Source organism: Anarrhichthys ocellatus, unplaced genomic scaffold (genome assembly GCF_004355925.1).
Source record: "Anarrhichthys ocellatus isolate YVR2014 unplaced genomic scaffold, GSC_Weel_1.0 scaffold24, whole genome shotgun sequence".
NCBI classification, from domain to species: Eukaryota; Metazoa; Chordata; class Actinopteri; order Perciformes; family Anarhichadidae; genus Anarrhichthys; species Anarrhichthys ocellatus.
Genome location: NW_022280054.1, coordinates 1,024,003 through 1,040,991, shown reverse-complemented (window position 1 = coordinate 1,040,991; position 16,989 = coordinate 1,024,003). Strand labels below are relative to the sequence as shown.

General features: G+C 42.9%; 3 protein-coding genes across 5 annotated transcripts; 1 reads left to right on the top strand and 2 right to left on the bottom strand.

Annotated features, from left to right (window-relative positions):
• The first annotated feature begins 702 nt into the window (after positions 1 to 702).
• On the top strand, positions 703 to 11,737 carry gfm1 (G elongation factor, mitochondrial 1). Its single transcript, XM_031860839.1, has 18 exons — positions 703 to 883; positions 1,032 to 1,184; positions 1,280 to 1,412; positions 1,738 to 1,942; positions 2,550 to 2,666; positions 2,924 to 3,074; positions 3,569 to 3,723; positions 3,806 to 3,890; positions 3,990 to 4,127; positions 4,419 to 4,520; positions 4,615 to 4,671; positions 4,769 to 4,906; positions 5,322 to 5,404; positions 9,224 to 9,386; positions 9,512 to 9,656; positions 9,739 to 9,899; positions 10,026 to 10,079; positions 10,412 to 11,737. Exons 1-18 carry the CDS (start codon positions 809 to 811, stop codon positions 10,541 to 10,543), a joined length of 2,247 nt encoding a protein of 748 aa, XP_031716699.1. The 5' UTR covers positions 703 to 808; the 3' UTR covers positions 10,544 to 11,737.
• Positions 5,512 to 11,445, bottom strand: lxn (latexin). 3 transcript variants are annotated; one of them, XM_031860842.1, is made up of 7 exons: positions 11,036 to 11,445; positions 7,808 to 7,984; positions 7,659 to 7,721; positions 6,897 to 7,071; positions 6,479 to 6,615; positions 6,283 to 6,345; positions 5,512 to 5,819 (listed from the first exon to the last, which is right to left on the bottom strand). In XM_031860842.1, exons 1-7 carry the CDS (start codon positions 11,195 to 11,197, stop codon positions 5,703 to 5,705), a joined length of 894 nt encoding a protein of 297 aa, XP_031716702.1. In that variant the 5' UTR covers positions 11,198 to 11,445; the 3' UTR covers positions 5,512 to 5,702. The 3 variants fall into 3 exon arrangements, with proteins under 3 accessions (XP_031716702.1, XP_031716704.1, XP_031716703.1); XM_031860844.1 differs by having other exon boundaries at positions 11,045 to 11,445; XM_031860843.1 differs by having other exon boundaries at positions 7,808 to 7,987; positions 11,045 to 11,443.
• Positions 11,738 to 12,257: 520 nt separating the features above from the next.
• neu4 (sialidase 4) lies at positions 12,258 to 15,665 on the bottom strand. The gene is made up of 3 exons (XM_031860846.1): positions 15,287 to 15,665; positions 14,414 to 14,669; positions 12,258 to 13,425 (listed from the first exon to the last, which is right to left on the bottom strand). Exons 1-3 carry the CDS (start codon positions 15,485 to 15,487, stop codon positions 12,428 to 12,430), a joined length of 1,455 nt encoding a protein of 484 aa, XP_031716706.1. The 5' UTR covers positions 15,488 to 15,665; the 3' UTR covers positions 12,258 to 12,427.
• Between the last annotated feature and the right edge of the window lie 1,324 nt (positions 15,666 to 16,989).

Below are 16,989 nucleotides of genomic sequence, written 5' to 3'. Positions count from 1 at the left end.
AATCTTTATTGAGGACATTTCAAATGAGCAACATTCATTTTCACTCTGTGAACTCTAAATAACGTACTATTGCTATATTACTGGTTGAATCAAATATCACTAATTTCTTCTTTGTTGTTGTGCTTAAAAAATAAAAATAAATGTTGGAAATTATAAAACACGCAGGCTAATGAATGGTTATCACACAAATGTTGACAGTACCATAGATGTATATGGACAATTACATTGTGAAATAACTTAAGAAATCATTCCAACTTAATCCAACTGCAATGAATTATTATTATTATCATCATATCGTATTATCAGGGCTCTCTTTTTAATTTGCCATCCCATTTATTTACATAGCTTATAATCCTAAAACTCCCCGAAGTGAATTGTTTATTTCATAACGTCGTCTTTATTTATTTTTTTATTGAATATTGACTGAATATAAGATTATAACATGTCGTTTGCGTCAATCTGTTTTGAGTTTGATGTGACTTTTATCCTTAAACAGAACAAATAACATCCACATCATTCACACTCACACACACACACACACACACACACACACACACACACACACACACACACACACACACACACACACACACCTTTTCCATCATTGCTACTTTGCTTCCCTTTAAAGTATCTTTGCAACGCAACGCAAACATTTGTACTTTTGGCACATCTGAGCCTCCGTAGACGCGGAAGTAGCGTTTCACAAGCACCAGGGCCCCGGCGTGACATTCACCGGGTTGTCTGAGTCGGGGGTTGTATAAAGAAGGAAGAATACGACCACGCTTTGCTCGACCAAGCAGTCGTCAACATGAGAGTATTAAAAGCGGGCTTGTGTTTGGCAAAAACGCATCTTTTGGCGCCAGGATGCGTCACTCTTAAAAAGGTAACATTGGGTAACCCGAGCTTTCTGCTGTTGAACTGATTTGACATCAAGACTCCTAAAACTCTGCCATCAGCCCATCGCATTTCACAATCGGTAAACAGACAGACGGGGGTTGATTATTGATCTTCCTTCTGTTTCGGCCCTACAGGTGCTCATCAACAGCTGTCGGACATGCTCCTCTGGTTTCTTTCCCAACGAGAGGATCCGCAACATCGGGATCTCAGCTCACATCGACTCAGGGAAGACCACCCTGACCGAGCGTGTCCTCTATTACACCGGCAAAATAGCACATATTCACGAGGTGAGCGCCGGGACGGGCCATGCTTGCTGTCAGGTGAGGTTTACAGGTGCACAGTTCATCATTCATGGGCTGTTTTCCTCCTCTGCGGTGTGTAGGTGAAGGGGAAGGACGGTGTAGGAGCCACTATGGACTCCATGGAGCTGGAGAGACAGAGAGGCATCACCATCCAGTCCGCTGCTACATACACTGTGTGGAAGAATCACAACATAAACATCATTGACACACCAGGTATTAAAAGTTGTATTTGATTTGGGTCTCCTGGGGACAAGAGTTTGATGATTATGACCTCCTGTTACTCAAATGCAATAATAGATGTAAATATAATTAGTTTTATCTGTGCTTATGATAGAGGTTGTTGTGCTTGCCTGGGTGCAGACAGCTTGTCCTATGGTGGTTTATGTGATGTCATTATTTCATCTGGACTGTGCAGCCTCTAGCCACTTTGTCAGCGAGGGTCGGCCCTGCTCAGGTGTCCAAAATGATGAATCTTTACCAGCCTTTACAAAGTCTTTTTTTACTTCTCTAAACATCACTGTCCACGTTGTCTCTCCAGGTCACGTGGACTTTACCATCGAAGTGGAGCGAGCGCTGCGGGTGCTGGATGGAGCCGTGCTGGTCCTGTGTGCGGTGGGGGGCGTCCAGTGTCAGACCATGACGGTGAACAGACAGATGAAGCGCTACAACGTCCCCTTCCTCACCTTCATCAACAAGCTGGACCGCATGGGCGCCAACCCCAGCCGAGCCTTGCAACAGATGAGGTAAGTTACACGCTCGCAGTAAATACATGCATACATACCAGAGTGCTCCTGATCAGGTACACATAGAACCATCACAATCTATTTACCTGATACCTCACATAGATGATATTTATTTATTCAAACAATATGGTCTAATCACTAGTTATGTGCGTATGTCTGCCAAACCGATGGATGCTGTATCATTACTATTTCATTCATTCAGCAGACAGTCAGAGGTTGTTATGAAGTTACAACACAGCCGGTAAAACCAGCTGAAACATGACAATAGAAATCCCAGATCAGATCACAACACAGATTGATGGCTCCCAGCTCCTTATGCGTGATAGTTAGTTTAAATGTAACTTCTACATCCATCCAGTATGCCTTTCCTGGATTTTTGCTGTTAATAGTTTTAAATAAACTGAACACAGACGTGGATGCAACGAAAATTAGAAGGGAGACTCGCTGCAGCTGTGTTTTTATGCCACACAGAGTAACAAGCTGAAGCTCCGTGCCTCTCTTTTAAGCTCTCATGAAATCATCATTCCACAAACAATGTTGTCATCGGCTGTGGTTTTCCTTCCTGTGTTTCTCTTCTCACTTCAGACTGTTTCTTTGCCTTCCTCAGAACCAAGCTGAACCACAACGCGGCCTTCGTGAGCATCCCCGTCGGCCTGGAGGGGAACACACGCGGCATCATCGACCTGGTAGAGGAGCGCACCATGTATTTCGAAGGACCTTTTGGGTGAGGGATTGCCGTTGTGGTAGCTTGAACATGAACAGATCTGATTCTGTTACAGAGTAGTTTAGCAGCAAGAATCACCACATATGAGACTGATTGACGACAGCTCGGCTTCAGTAGAATTATAAGACCTACAGGGATCAAAAATCATTCGAATCAGCATCTGTCCGATTACAGAGGTTCATTTCTACCCCTGTGTCACAATTTCTGAGATTGTGTTCCTGAAAAATATGATGCAAACGGTTTATTCCTCCCTGCAGTGAAAATATCCGCTACGATGAGATCCCAGCAGATTTCCGCGCTGAGGCTGCGGACCGGAGGCAGGAGCTGGTGGAGTGTGTGGCCAACGCTGATGAAGCCTTGGGAGAGATGTTCTTAGAGGAAAAGATTCCAACCAATGACGACCTGAAGGTGTGTATCTTTAACAGAGCGAGAGAGAGAGAGAGCACATGTTTTCAGAAAATTCTAACAAGGCCTTCAATGTTTCTGATAAAGTGCCAATGTTTTTGTTTTAATGAAAACATAGAACCGTATTTATCTCTCTCGGTAAAAGCAGTAGCACCTCACTTCCTGTCAAACTATGACTCACAGTTTTAAAATACGTTTCACAATCATTTCTAGACATTACAAGTAGATGAGACTAAAGACTCTACCGCCATGCGTGAGCTAAACTCATGTCAGCACGCAAACATGCTAAGGCCTGTCACGATAGTTACATTATCGACTTATCATACGACATGATGTCGGCCATTTTTGCTGACCTAGATATTGCCCGTTGTCTTTACATGTGTGTTAGTTTACATAAGAATGTCAGCAACATGATGCCAGAATATACAGCAGCGTTTTCCCTTGTGCGTGTGGATGAAGAATTAAAAACACTCTTGTGTCACTTCACTGTCTTCCAGGCCGCAATCCGCAGGGCCACAGTGCAGCGTCTCTTCACACCGGTGTTGGTGGGCACAGCGTTGAAGAACAAGGGCGTCCAGGCTCTACTGGACGCTGTCCTGGATTACTTGCCAAACCCCACTGAAGTCAAAAACTATGCGATCCTCAATGACGAGTGAGTACGGACCAGGTTCTATTCATAGTAGCCTTCCTGTGGATGTTTGTGCACTAATGTCAGTGGGTTTTTCACCTATTAGAGTTGTCAGCGAAACATCAAAGATTCAAATGGACGCGACAAGAGACTCTACACACCCGTATGTTGGTCTGGCCTTCAAACTAGAGGTAAAATACTACTTTATCTATATTGTCGCAATTGTGCTCAAGAGGAATGTCTTAATCCGTCATGCTTTGTTGTTTCCTGTGGGGCTTTCTCACTATCAGGCAGGGAGGTTTGGCCAGCTAACGTATGTGCGGGTGTACCAGGGCTGTCTGAAGAAGGGCGAGTACATCTACAACACGCGCACCAGCAAGAAAGTCAGAGTTCAGAGGCTCGTGCGTCTCCACGCTGACCAGTTGGAGGTGAGAACAAGTCGACGTCTGCAGCATGTCGGAGGTCATAGTTTTCCATTTGTGGGTTTCTGTTTAAACAGCATGACTGGTTAGGTTCCTCTTTTGGCTCCAGTCAAGTGTGAAGATAACAACCACATCCCCTGTGACACCAGACTATTTCTCACATCAAAACAAGACATGAAACTGTTTACTGTTCAGTTCTATATGTCAGTATATAATAGGACCTGTCAATCAGTCCTGGAAATGAACATCTTGTCCTCTTGTTTCCCATTATTTCCTTTCCATCCGTGCTGTTTTCAGGACGTGGATGAGGTTTATGCAGGAGATATCTGTGCTCTGTTTGGGATAGACTGCGCCAGCGGAGACACTTTTACATCCAGGACCAGCGCTAACCTCTCTATGGTGCGTAACGTCTTAGAAAGCATTCCTCTTTTCCTTCTTTATGCCACGATATGAGGAGAATATTGTGCTCATTTGTTATCATTCTGTCCCACAGGAGTCAATTCACGTCCCAGAGCCTGTCATTTCCATGTCAATGAAGCCGGCCAACAAGGTAAAACCAATACTTAATTTACCCAAACATACTGTCTCTAGAGTCTAAATCACATCTAGTAACTCTGCTCTCCTCTTGTCATCCTGCGTCTGACCAGAATGACCTGGATAAATTCTCCAAAGGTATTAACCGGTTCACCAGGGAAGACCCAACTTTTAGAGTGCATTTTGACACCGAGAGCAAAGAAACCATCATCTCGGGAATGGGAGAGCTGCATCTTGAAATCTACTCACAGGTACCAGAGGATGTCCTGCATGTTTGATACGAGACGACCTGCAGTAAATTAGACGCATTCGGACATATTTTGTCTCTTACTGGTGCTGCTTTTTATCATATTATTTTCAATTTGTGGAGATTTTGAATGAAAAAGTAACTATAATAGATACTTTTTGTAAAGATGACAGTTTTTAGAACTCCTTGCTCTTCATTGTCTCTCTATGGTGATGAAAAAATGCCTGTAGATGATTAAATGAGACATTGCTGCACCACAAACTAAATGCTACTGAGCTTCAGTGTATTTGGTGTAAGATCTCCAGACTTGAGGAAATCATCTCTATCCTTATATTTGAATGAATTACCTATTATAACAAACCTGACATGTCTGAGCTGTGTCTCTGTTAGTTTATTCTTGTTTTGGTTCGTTGTTTCAGAGGATGGAGAGGGAATACAACTGTCTCTGTGTGATGGGGAAACCCAAAGTAGCTTTCAGAGAGTCGATCACCAGCCCTGTACAGTAAGTGCTGACCTCCTGACACACACACACACACACACACACACACACACACACACACACACACACACACACACACACACACACACACACACACACACCCCACAAAAAACGGTATAAACAGTTTATTTTGACTAAAATACAAAACCAAAAGTACTACAAACGTAGCACAATGTAAGGATATCATCATTATATATGATGGCTTTTTACATGCAGCATTTATGGTCCAATATTCGAATACAGAATGGGAGCGTCACAATGTTGTTTTGGTTGTTCTAGCAGTGTGATGGATGTCAGAAGTTTAGTTTGTGTTTGGAGGTTTTTCACAATGGTGGCAGTGTGGCAGCTGTTCCATCTGCAGCACTTTAACTCCCTCTGGAGGAGACCAGGTGAACAGCAGCTTCCAGTGAATGATTTCCTGCCAAAATAACAGATTGTCTGTCAGATCAACACAATATATATCAAGTATTAAAACCTCACTAACTGCATCTTTAGCACGAGAGTAAGTCTTCTTCTCAACTAACTAGTGCCAGTTTACTGTCGGATGCCACCGGTACTGAAGTTATCAGCTGCTTTGTCAACTTATTCTGATAAACAATAATTGTAGCTATTTATCAAGGAAATATAGCAAACATTTACCATTTACAGTGTCATAAATTAGCTTTCATTGCAAATTCAAATCACTGTTAAATGATTAATTGCATATTAGTCTGAACAAGAAATGTGAAGTTGTGTAAGCCATCGAGTTCCTCAGTTACGTTATAGATTAAGAAATGCATCTAAAGATGTGTGTATGGGGGGGTGGGGGGGGTTGATTATGAAAATAATTGTTGATTTGATAATTTCCGCATATTTAAACATGTTTTATAATGAGTGGTTACCTGGGACACCATCTCATGCAGCAGTGTGTGACAGTCAAACTTCAGCTGTTCGTTCTCAGTCGCCTGCAGCAGACGAGGAAGAAATACAGCCAAATGAGAGAAAACATGTGACTGTAATACAGTTAATAGATTGTGCAGATTCTTATATTTTTCTACTCAATCAAAGATTAACAATCTGATTTAAAAACAAGCGTACCAGCTGCGTGATGTTGGCGACCTGAGCCATGTTGTACAGAGTGTTTTCAGTGGATTCCTTCAGCATGACGGAGCTGGAGGCCACGATGCCGAGGTGCCAGAGAGGCTTGTTGTCGGGTTCAATGTGACCGTAGCTGTCTGTTGGTCAGAGCGTCAGGAAGTGAGTTTGTATGCATGAGTGGAGCTTGTTTATGCAACATACAGACTTGTCATGGAAACATAAACTTTGTGAGCTCATAATGAACGGGATGTTACTCCATCGGGGTTCACAAGGTCAGCGTAGGAACACGCAGAAAACAAATACTAAATGTTGAAATCCTCAAAATGCCGCAATTTGAAACAGAAGATGTTGTGCAATATGTGAGTTTGTGCGTCAATTCCGGGGGAATAGTACGCAGAGTTTATTTTCTTGTACATACCAGGTAGATTTTGTGCCGACAGGAGGCTCTGGTTCATTTTGTACTTTTGGAACAAGGCCTCCTCCTGAGCTTTAGTGTTGCTTTTAAGGAGCTCCTCACACGAGACCTGGACCTGAGGCAAGCGCTGCTGTTCTCCTCTCAGAAAGAAAACCTCTGCAGAGCAGTTCTCTGTAGTCTTTGTTTTTTAAAGCGGACGGTGGATTAAAAGGAAGCAAATAGAGGAAAAAAAACAGGGTTGATAAGTCCAAAGTGGAGGGGAGTATACAGAGCAAAGGCGTAGTCCAAGCAAGCAAGTCAAGGCTGCACCATACTGCCTCCTTTCATCTGCTGTTTAGCTAAATCTTGTCAAACCAGCCCTCTGTAAAGCCAGAGATTACTGCTTAAAATACCTTTCCATCAGCACATTGTGAATGCAATGCCATCAAATCTTGACATGTTGACGGTAAATGCAGCGAGTTAGACACAGATTGTATTTCCCTGTTTGAGAAGTGAATTTAGATTTTCATTTTTTTTTTTTTTCACAGACGAACCAAATGAGCTTTTAAGTAAATCTGTTAGAGCAGAGGGGTCAAAGGTCTTCAATGATTCAGGAACAGACTCATTAGTTATTTCATGTTTGCTCTATTTTAAGGTACTTTTTATTTACTGGACATTTACATTTGTGAAAACTACCCAATATGTTAATGAACCCACTCTAGACTGAAGGCCTGTATCTAACCCATGTGTGAATCTCACTGTGTGATGTATATAATCATATCTTACATTGCTGATGATCTCCTGCACCGAGATCTCCAGCTGATACTTCCTTCCAGAGTCTGCCACATCCTAACAGAGAAGTCACACATAACCAGAGTTTATAGACGTTAGAAAGTCACTGTAAACTAAACTACAACCGTTTCAGTTCAGCTGACCTCTGCGTTTCCACTCTGGACATTGTGCAGTCCGAACAGCCTGAACGGAGAGCCGTAGTGGGTGTTGAGGTAGTGTTGGACCACTTTGGCTGCCCTCCGAGCTGGGTAGTGATTGGGGTTCAGCTCTCCAGTCGCCATCACATCCTCTTCAGCCTCCTCTTCTGCTGGTATTTCCTGCTGCTGTTGCAGAGAAAAAGAAAGTAGAGTGAGAGAGGGAGTCATGAAAGCTGCTTTAATGAGCAGGGATGGGCCTCTAACCCCTGAAGGACTTTGACCCTCAGGTGTCAGCAGGGTGGAGCCTTCTGTCTCGGGTCGGTTTGTGTCCAGAGTAGGAAAGATTCAGACTCGAGGAGAACATCCATTGAGGGGAAAGCAAAGAAGAAGAAGTAAGAAGAAGTACAGGGGTAAGAAGTGTACAGCTGAAAACTTAATTAAATAAAAGGAGTCTTGCCTGTGACTGAAATGCTGCCTGTTACTTTGGCAGGTGGAAACTTATCTGCCCGCTGCTCCTCATGCAAGTGGAAAGATCACTTCCCACTTCCTCTTACACCAGAACTGAGGGAGGACTGCCCCCTTTTTTAAAGAGACAGAGCTCTTTTCTGATGTTTCCTTCCCATTGAATCGGCTTCAGAGAACAGGCAATGGAAGCAAATGTGGATCAGTCAGATTTGATGCTGCCGCCCCTCTCACTGCCGTTCTCCTACACATCCGTGGCCTTCCCCATGTCCTGTGCACGAGCATGAACTTAGTTTGCTTCGCTAGACACAAAGTGCATTTGATTAGAATCACTGACTGCACTTAAGTTATGAAGGAAATTTAATTCAAATCATTACGTGAGCGAGATATTTAATGCATTTTGGTGGGTCACACCAATGTGTTTCTTTTAAAAGCCAACACTGGTGTCTAATATTTGTCACCCCTATTGGCTAATATCAGCAACTGTCTAATTACGAATAGTCTTCATGGAACTTTTTATTAAAGAACATGATGCATGCCTTCTGTTGCTAAATCAGCAGTTGTGTTGAGTAACATACTCCATAGCGAGATCAAATGGCCAAACTTTTTCACTAATACATGTAATACTTGCATTGTTTTTTTTTAAATCTTAGAGATGAGTGTGTGTGAATGCTTGGTGTTTGTTTTGACTCATGGACTTACTTACTGCAAAAGAAAAAATTTGGATTTTATCGAAAGGTTTTTATTAGTAGTAGCAGTTATAAGTTGTGCATTTTTGTTACTGACTGCTAATGTTTGTACTGTAATGTGATTTGTGCATCACTTCGGTGCCAACAGCGACACAGCCTCATCCATTACCAATAGAAATGTACAGAGAGGCTTAAACAGAGTGGACTCTGGTTGACGGATGGTTCCACTCTCTGCTTCAAAATGTGGATATTTTGTCCCATTTTTCTGCAGGTTTGACTTCACGCACAAGAAGCAGAGCGGCGGCTCTGGTCAGTACGGTAAAGTTATCGGAGTCCTTGAGCCTCTTGAGCCAGAGCATCACACCAAGCTGGAGTTTGAAGACCAGACTGTTGGAACCAACATCCCGAAGCAGTTTGTACCAGCTGTTGAAAAGGTTAGTCTTCCTAACTTGAATGTTGTCACAGTGAGCTTTGAAATAAGAGGATTTGCATGAACACTAAGTGAAAGCCGTGCACTCGATTTGTCTCTCAATGCTTGTTTATTCCCATCATGCCGCAGGGCTTCAGGGAGGCCTGTGAGAAGGGGCCCCTGAGCGGGCACAAGATCTCAGGAGTCCGGTTCCTCCTGGAAGATGGAGCGAATCACATGGTGGACTCCAACGAGATCTCCTTCATCCGTGCAGGAGAGGGCGCTCTAAAACAAGGTGAGGGTTGCGTTAGGTCTGACCTCCTGTTTCATTCCGTTGTCGGCACACGTTAACACTGCTTTCCATATGCTCCCCTTAGCGATGGAGAAAGCCAACACGACCATCCTGGAGCCAATCATGTCTGTGGAAATCGTTGCACCGCAGGAGTTCCAGGGGACGGTCATTGCTGGTGTAAACCGGCGGCATGGTGTCATCTCAGGACAGGACGGAGCTGAGGGATACTTCACTCTGTACGCTGATGTGAGTCCAGCCTTTAATCATTCACATACCGCATGTATCTGAAGTCTAACAGCATTTATCTCGTCATCCTTCACCATCACAAATGATGACGAAGGATGACTAATTTCAGCTCGTTTCTCCCAACAGGTTCCACTAAACGATATGTTTGGTTACGCCACAGAACTACGCTCTTGTACTGAAGTAAGTTGAACCTCCATATGTTTAGTCCATTATGGTCCAGATCAGGTGGTCTCATAAAAAGACATGCTCAGTAAACTCCTGTGTTAATATTACACTAACCCTGTTTACAATCACATTTGGATGATTCATTCTGTTAAAGGATATTGATTGTAAATTAAAGTAATAAAAATCCAGGAATTTGCAGTCTTCTCTAATTGTTGTTGGCACGATATCCTCCAATCACTACAGAGGAGTCTTACAATTCAAAATAACTGCCATAGTTGCCGTTATAATTTCAAAGACTAACGTCCTATCTATCTATCTTCTATCTATCGTATCTATTGTTTATTCAGGGAAAAGGGGAGTACACCATGGACTTCAGCAGATACCAGCCCTGCCTGCCAGCCTCGCAAGAGGAACTCGTCCACAAATACTTGGAGGCAACAGGACAGCTGCCCGCAAAGAAGAACAAGTGGAAGGGCTGAACACTGTCAGATCTACCCAAATGTATACTGCAGGACTTTGACCACCGTCCCTCATCTTCACACACATTTCTGCACATCATCATCCGTGACAATCGGGCTTTAATTTGTGGAGCCGTGAAAAAACTTGTTTTGTAGTTTGAGCAACTTTTCTCCCTCATGCCTGACCCCTCTAAAAAAAACTATTTATTACTTTGATTTTAGCAGCATTTGATCTTGTTAAAGAGGAAAGCTCAGTGGTTTGACTTGAGCTTATAATGGCTTTTGTACTATGTACAGAATGGTCATGATGTAATAATGGCTGCAACAAAGAGATATATATATATATATATACCCGTCTTTTAAAGTGTAGTTCTGTGCAGATAATTTGTGTCTCAACAACAAACGCCTGATTCGTCTTGTTCAGCAGCATTCTGTGTGGCAGTTTTTGGATATTTCACATTAACAACGCAATTGATCAGCTACAAAACACCAGGAAAAAAGACTATTACAAACCAAAGTCACCTGTCCAAAGATCTCGGTTGCCTCCACCGTCTCTGGAACGCTGTTGGGATGAGCCGTCGTGTCCGCGGAGTCAGCTTTAGGACTGATCGTTACACCGGGGCTCCCAGTTACCCCAGTTAGCACAGCCAGAACCACGATGATCCTCAGACTCATTATAGGAGGCTGTAAAACACAGATGCTAGAGAAAAGGGAAAAACACTTCTGTGAAAGAGCACAGGAAGGGAAATGAGCCTCGTATCAGTGTGGAGTTATGTAACGGAGGAGGTGGGAGCAGAAAGTAGAGGCTGTCCAGATCGTCCTGGCACAACCTGTTTATTTTGTTCCCCTCTTATCTAAACAAACTGCTCCACTCTATCTGGTTCTGTTCTTCGTTCGCTGTCATGCAACTCACTTAAGATGTCGGCCGCTAAATGTTTCAACGGCCTAAAGAGAAGACCTGATTAGTTTAGGAACAGTTATCCAATTAGAGCAGCTGTGATTACTATGTGAGCTTGATGGGTTGCAGCCTCGCCTGGTCCACAGTGTGCCAAAGAACAACGTAGCAGGACGCTCACCGAGCCAAATTAAACATGGTCTGGCAATTTGGGGCCGTTAGGATGCAAAACCTACACAGTTTTAAGATTCAAGATTAGAAAAGGAGTTCTGAAAACATCCATAAAAGTGGGCTGATCACAGGAAAGGTTCTTATATTGTTCACAGATCATGGACCACAGACTGAGATAATAAGTAACCAAGGCTTATTCTGCTCTGCTGTCTCTCAAAATTAGGTTTTGTATTTTGGTTGAAAATCTTGAATTACATTTTTTGATCAATTACTTTTGATGAAGATAAAAGAGGAGCAATATTCCCCTTGAGATTCCGTGTGTGGAATACTCCTTCATTCCACAGTCTAATATACTATATTGAAGTCTGTATATAGATTCTTGCTTTTGCTGCCTGTTTTTGAATCGGCAAAACAGTTTCAACGGGGAGAACGTCAATCAGGAACATTTTAATGACACTTGATGTGTTCTACAAAATGAAAATTGACAAATGATCAACATCAAAACAAACATACTGAACGGAAATACTTCATTACTGAGTCACACTGTGTTGCAGTTAATATAACTGAATTCAACTGAATACAGAACATATATTACTCATAATAATAATACTGTGAACAATATTCTGTAATGAATGATGGACACACTCGTACTTTACTAGATAAACCTGTACAATCTTTTGCAGTTCAATAAAACAGCTCCGTCATAAATTAAGCATCACAGACTTTATGGCAGAACAGTTCTATTAGACGGTAAAGCTGCAGATAATAAAGTGCCCACTGAGTGTGAATAGAAAACAGTTACTGGACTTTAACGCTGTATTGAAAGGTGAAATCTACATTTAAGACACCGAGCACATCTTAGTCAACTTGCTCTTCTTCTTCACACGGGGCGCCTGATGGAAAGCTGCTGTTCTTTGACCGTCCTGTCCACTCGTACGATCCGTCTCAGAGACTTGATCCTTCTGTCTTTTACATTCACGTTTGTTATGTCCCAGCTGTGCCTCCCGGGGCAGATTATCAATGAGCTCGTAGAGGGTGAAGATGCTGAAGCAGATCTCATCGTAGGCTGTTTTGGTGCCGCACTCGAACAGGCAGGCGAAGGCCACGGCGGGCGGTGCGCCGAGAGAGGGGGGCAGCTCCAGATAGGCGAGGTCAGAGTAGGCGCTGGGGCCGTCGTAGATCACCCAGGGGCCACGCCAACTGTCTGGATCACGGGGAAACAGGCTGAGGTACACACCCAGATCCCTGCGCCCAGTGGTCCATGTTGGGTGGGAGTATACCACCCAGGTGGGGGTGAGGAAATACGGATGATTGGGTGTCAAGGAGCTGGTGGGAACAGAGGTGGTGTGATTTGAGTCAGTCATGCAGGATGTCCAGTGTCTGGAGTGATGTTTAGGTTGGTCTAAGTGATTGTCAAGAGAGTGAGATAAATGTAACGGGGCAGGGAATCCCACAATGCTACCATGACACCCATTTCCAGGCTCCACCAGCCGCTGCACCAGCTGCCCCTCCCGAAACACCGCTCCGTCATCCAGACTGAGGGCCTGCACCCTGTACCCCAGAGGGCTGCGCGCATTGCAGTACAGCACGTTAGTCCCGTCCTCTTCATCCACAGACACCATCTGACACTCCACGCTCTCCGGCACGGGCACCGCCTCCCCGAAACGCCAGGTTCGCCCGTGGGTGTCACTGTAGAAGCAGAAGGCGTGGGGAGTGGTCTGGCAGAGCTGTCCGAAGCACTCTTTGCACTCGATGTGGTACGCGTAGGCAGGAACCAGCAGACGGCCGGACTTCAGCTGGATGCCGTGACCCGGGCCGAGGGCAAAAGTGGCCCATTCTGCAGGGACAGAGGAGGAAGTGACTTATAGGCCCTATGTAAAGGATATGTTCACATTTGATCAAGTCAGTCTTCAAACAAAACTATCCTTTAATAGGTTTAGTTATATCATATCTAGAAAAGGTTCCCTAAAGTACAAACAAATATGTGTAATGTGATTCTTACAATAGATTTCATGGTATAATATCACTCCGTATGGTTTGAATTTGCTAATTGAAAGTCTCTCTTTAGTTTCTAATCCAACAGCAGTGAGACAGAACTGTAATATGATGTGTGACCCGTCAGTACAAAGCCACATCTACTTGTGACCGCTCATCTCAGGTTGCATGATTTGATTGTGAACAGTTCAAAGTGTGATTTTTGATTTTTCAAATTGTGTCATTTAAATAATTTTAGAGGCCTGAAGACATAAAACTATTCAGTAGAAGCAAAGATTTGAGAAAAATACAAATCTACAGATTTAATAGTCTTAATTTTGTTCTTTGTTTTCTAATCTGACAATAGATGATGATAAGGGGGCATTTTCAGATTTATAGTATTCACCTAAATTAAACGAGAGAAAAAAAAGGATCATAATTGATGGATCAGAACCAGAGAGGTGATCTCTTTTTAATTTCGTGCATTCTTCTTCATTGTCAAAGCCTGGTGCCCACATCACCCACAATGCAACGTGTCCACTTATAGTTCAGTCAGGAATGCAGACTGTGTGTTATAGTTGCGGCTAATGTAGCCTCTAACTGCTAGCCTCAAGCAGAGATGAGGAGCAGGCTACAGAGGTCTGGTGAGCTCACTTCTTTCGAGCTCTGATGCTGACTCAAATGACATAATTTAAGGCAATATCACACAGCTCCCTCAAGGGTTTACTCCCCAAGACCTGTAAAATCAGTGAAGCTCCCTTTTAAATAGAAATCTTTCTCTGTGTTTAATATTCATAATAACACAAAGGAAGTCTGTTTCGCGGTGGATTCTCCCTGTTTGTATCCCTGACCTTTGATTGTATCTCCTATGACCCTCGTGGTTAGGTCGGTGATAGGACTCCAGGTGTCTCCGTTATCAGTGCTGCAGATGTAGCAGAGACGGGTCAGGTTCTTCCCCGTCACCAGCTGATAGGACTCCGAGGTGTGGCCGAGGACCGCGATGAAGAACAAGAAGAGAGTGTTTGTGAACTCGTCGTACACCGGGCACGGGTTCATGGACCGGTGGCCTGGCAGGAAGGCAGTGCCCAGGACACGCATGTCCTCCCACTGCAGCAAGGAAAAGGAAGAAGGAAAGGAGATTAGAAATGACGAGTCTAAAAGATATGATCACTCTACATTATATCTGAACAGATGTAGCAGAATGCTATATAGACAAACACAAAAGGAATGTTAGCATTCAAATTAAAGTGTCAGGTCACATATTTTCTCACCAATCTCATAATTTACAAACTTACATAAAAATGTTCTTTTACCACTATCATTGTTGTTATTATGGTTTTTATTTCAATGTGTATTTACTTGATCAATCTCAAGCACCAAGGAGTGACTTCATTGTTTATTGTTTACTTTTATGTCTTATTGTATTGTATCAGTATGATTAATGATGCTGTTCTTTCTGAAAATATAGTGTAGTTGCCATATACTGTAATGAACTTCCTCATTATCTGAGGCTTTCTTTCTCTGTAACTTTTCTAACCTGACTGTGTTACCTGTTATTTGTGTATTTACAGTATATAGTTGTTTTTAAATCAGTAACTTGAATTTGGAGCTGTGCATTTTGAAGGAACTACTACTCTTACTCAAGTAAACAAGTGCTTTTCCTTTTTGCTTAATTAAAATCAGCAGGACACTTCAAAGTCCAGAGCCAGTGACTCAACACTGACCTCCACATAGTTCCTGTAGAAAGTTCCTCTCCTCATGACCAGCAGGTGAGCCTGAGAGTCGGACGGGCTGAGTCTCTCCTCACAGAAGGCCAGGAAGGTCCTGGAGCGGGACAGGAACAGCAGCGCTGGGACTCTGTACGTCACTCCGTTGGGCTCCTTGTGAAAAAGCACCGACCTCGCTGGGAAATAGGGCGACCTCATACTCTCCGGTGTGTGTGTATTTCAGGGTAACTCCAAATCTTCTGAGAAGGAGCTAAACAAAGATACACAAACATTTATTATGCAGAGGAAATGTGTAAAAGTAGATATGTAGGGATCTATATACAGGTCAAAAAGAATTGTCAAATTGTTGTTTGTGTACTGTGGTGGAAAATTATTTTACCCGCTGTTGAGTCTTATTAAACTGAAATGAAGAATATCGTGAAACAGGAATTGTCTTTACAGTATATATTCTCTGGCCAGAGAAGAGGCAGAGTCACTCAGAGTCTGTAGAAGTGTGCACTACACAAGTAAAAATCACACCAAGTTATATACAAGAGTGATCAAGGGTGGGGGCCTGTGTACTGGAACATCCGGTTTCAGGCCGTGCAGGCCATGGTAGTTAAAGTATGAGAGGTGCTTTATCTGTGTAACAACAGACACACCGATATATACGTTTTATCATTAAGGCACAGAACATGTGAATATACAATAGGTACGTTATCCAACACAGAGAAGAAGAGGATATGTGTGCAGGCAGTCAGCTGCTGCATGGATCATAAGTCTCACGATGCAAGCTTATGATAGACTGTTTCACAACAAGTATATAAAATAGTTCTACTTATAAGAATATAAAATACACATAAGTATATCAAATTTCCATTAAACAAACAGCAAGATACATTTGAGCATGTGTGCTAACACAAAGGATGAAGGTCTACTGAGTTCAGAGCAAAAGCACTTAGGCATTTACACAATATACTAAGTATAGAAATATATGGTGCCCCTGTTAAAGCTGCTAAACATCACATTTAGTATGATTTCCTTTTCAGTACTGCTTTACACATGCAAGACTATTTAATACATTTTAACACAAGCACAATGTCCTACATATGAATCTAACTCTAAAATAGGTCACTTACCTTACTCCAGTCTTTATCAATGAAGTGAAATAGAAATAGAAAAAGTATCGTTGTACAACTAAACTTGCTTCACTATAACATTCAACACATATCCGGCTGCTTAGTAAAACCTTCCGTGTGAATTATACACACGGAAAGTGGAAGTAGCATCTAATGCACATGCATCATTAGCAGAAAACTGTAAATAACTACAGAGTACTCACATTCAGAGTAGTGTGAAAACTGCTGCTTCTCTGTGAAGATAATGCAGGATGTGAATGTGTGTGTGCGTGTGTGTGTGTGTGTGTGTGTGTGTTTGTTAGTTTGTGGGGGTTTGAAAGTCATGGCCTCTTCTCTCTGTTCCCCATTCATTCCGGCAGTATGGAAGGCTGTTCACTGACCCAGAAATGGACCACACTCATCAGATCTACATGCAGCTTTGGATGAATCAGCGAGAGCAGCCATTGTGGAAATGAACAATGATTTGTTGATCTGCCCCCTCTGTGTCCTGAGTGCTTTTCATTTTCAGTAAAATCTGCAAGATATAGTATGTAGCCTACTTTACCGTTTACAAACATAAGCTCATGCATTTCCACATCACTG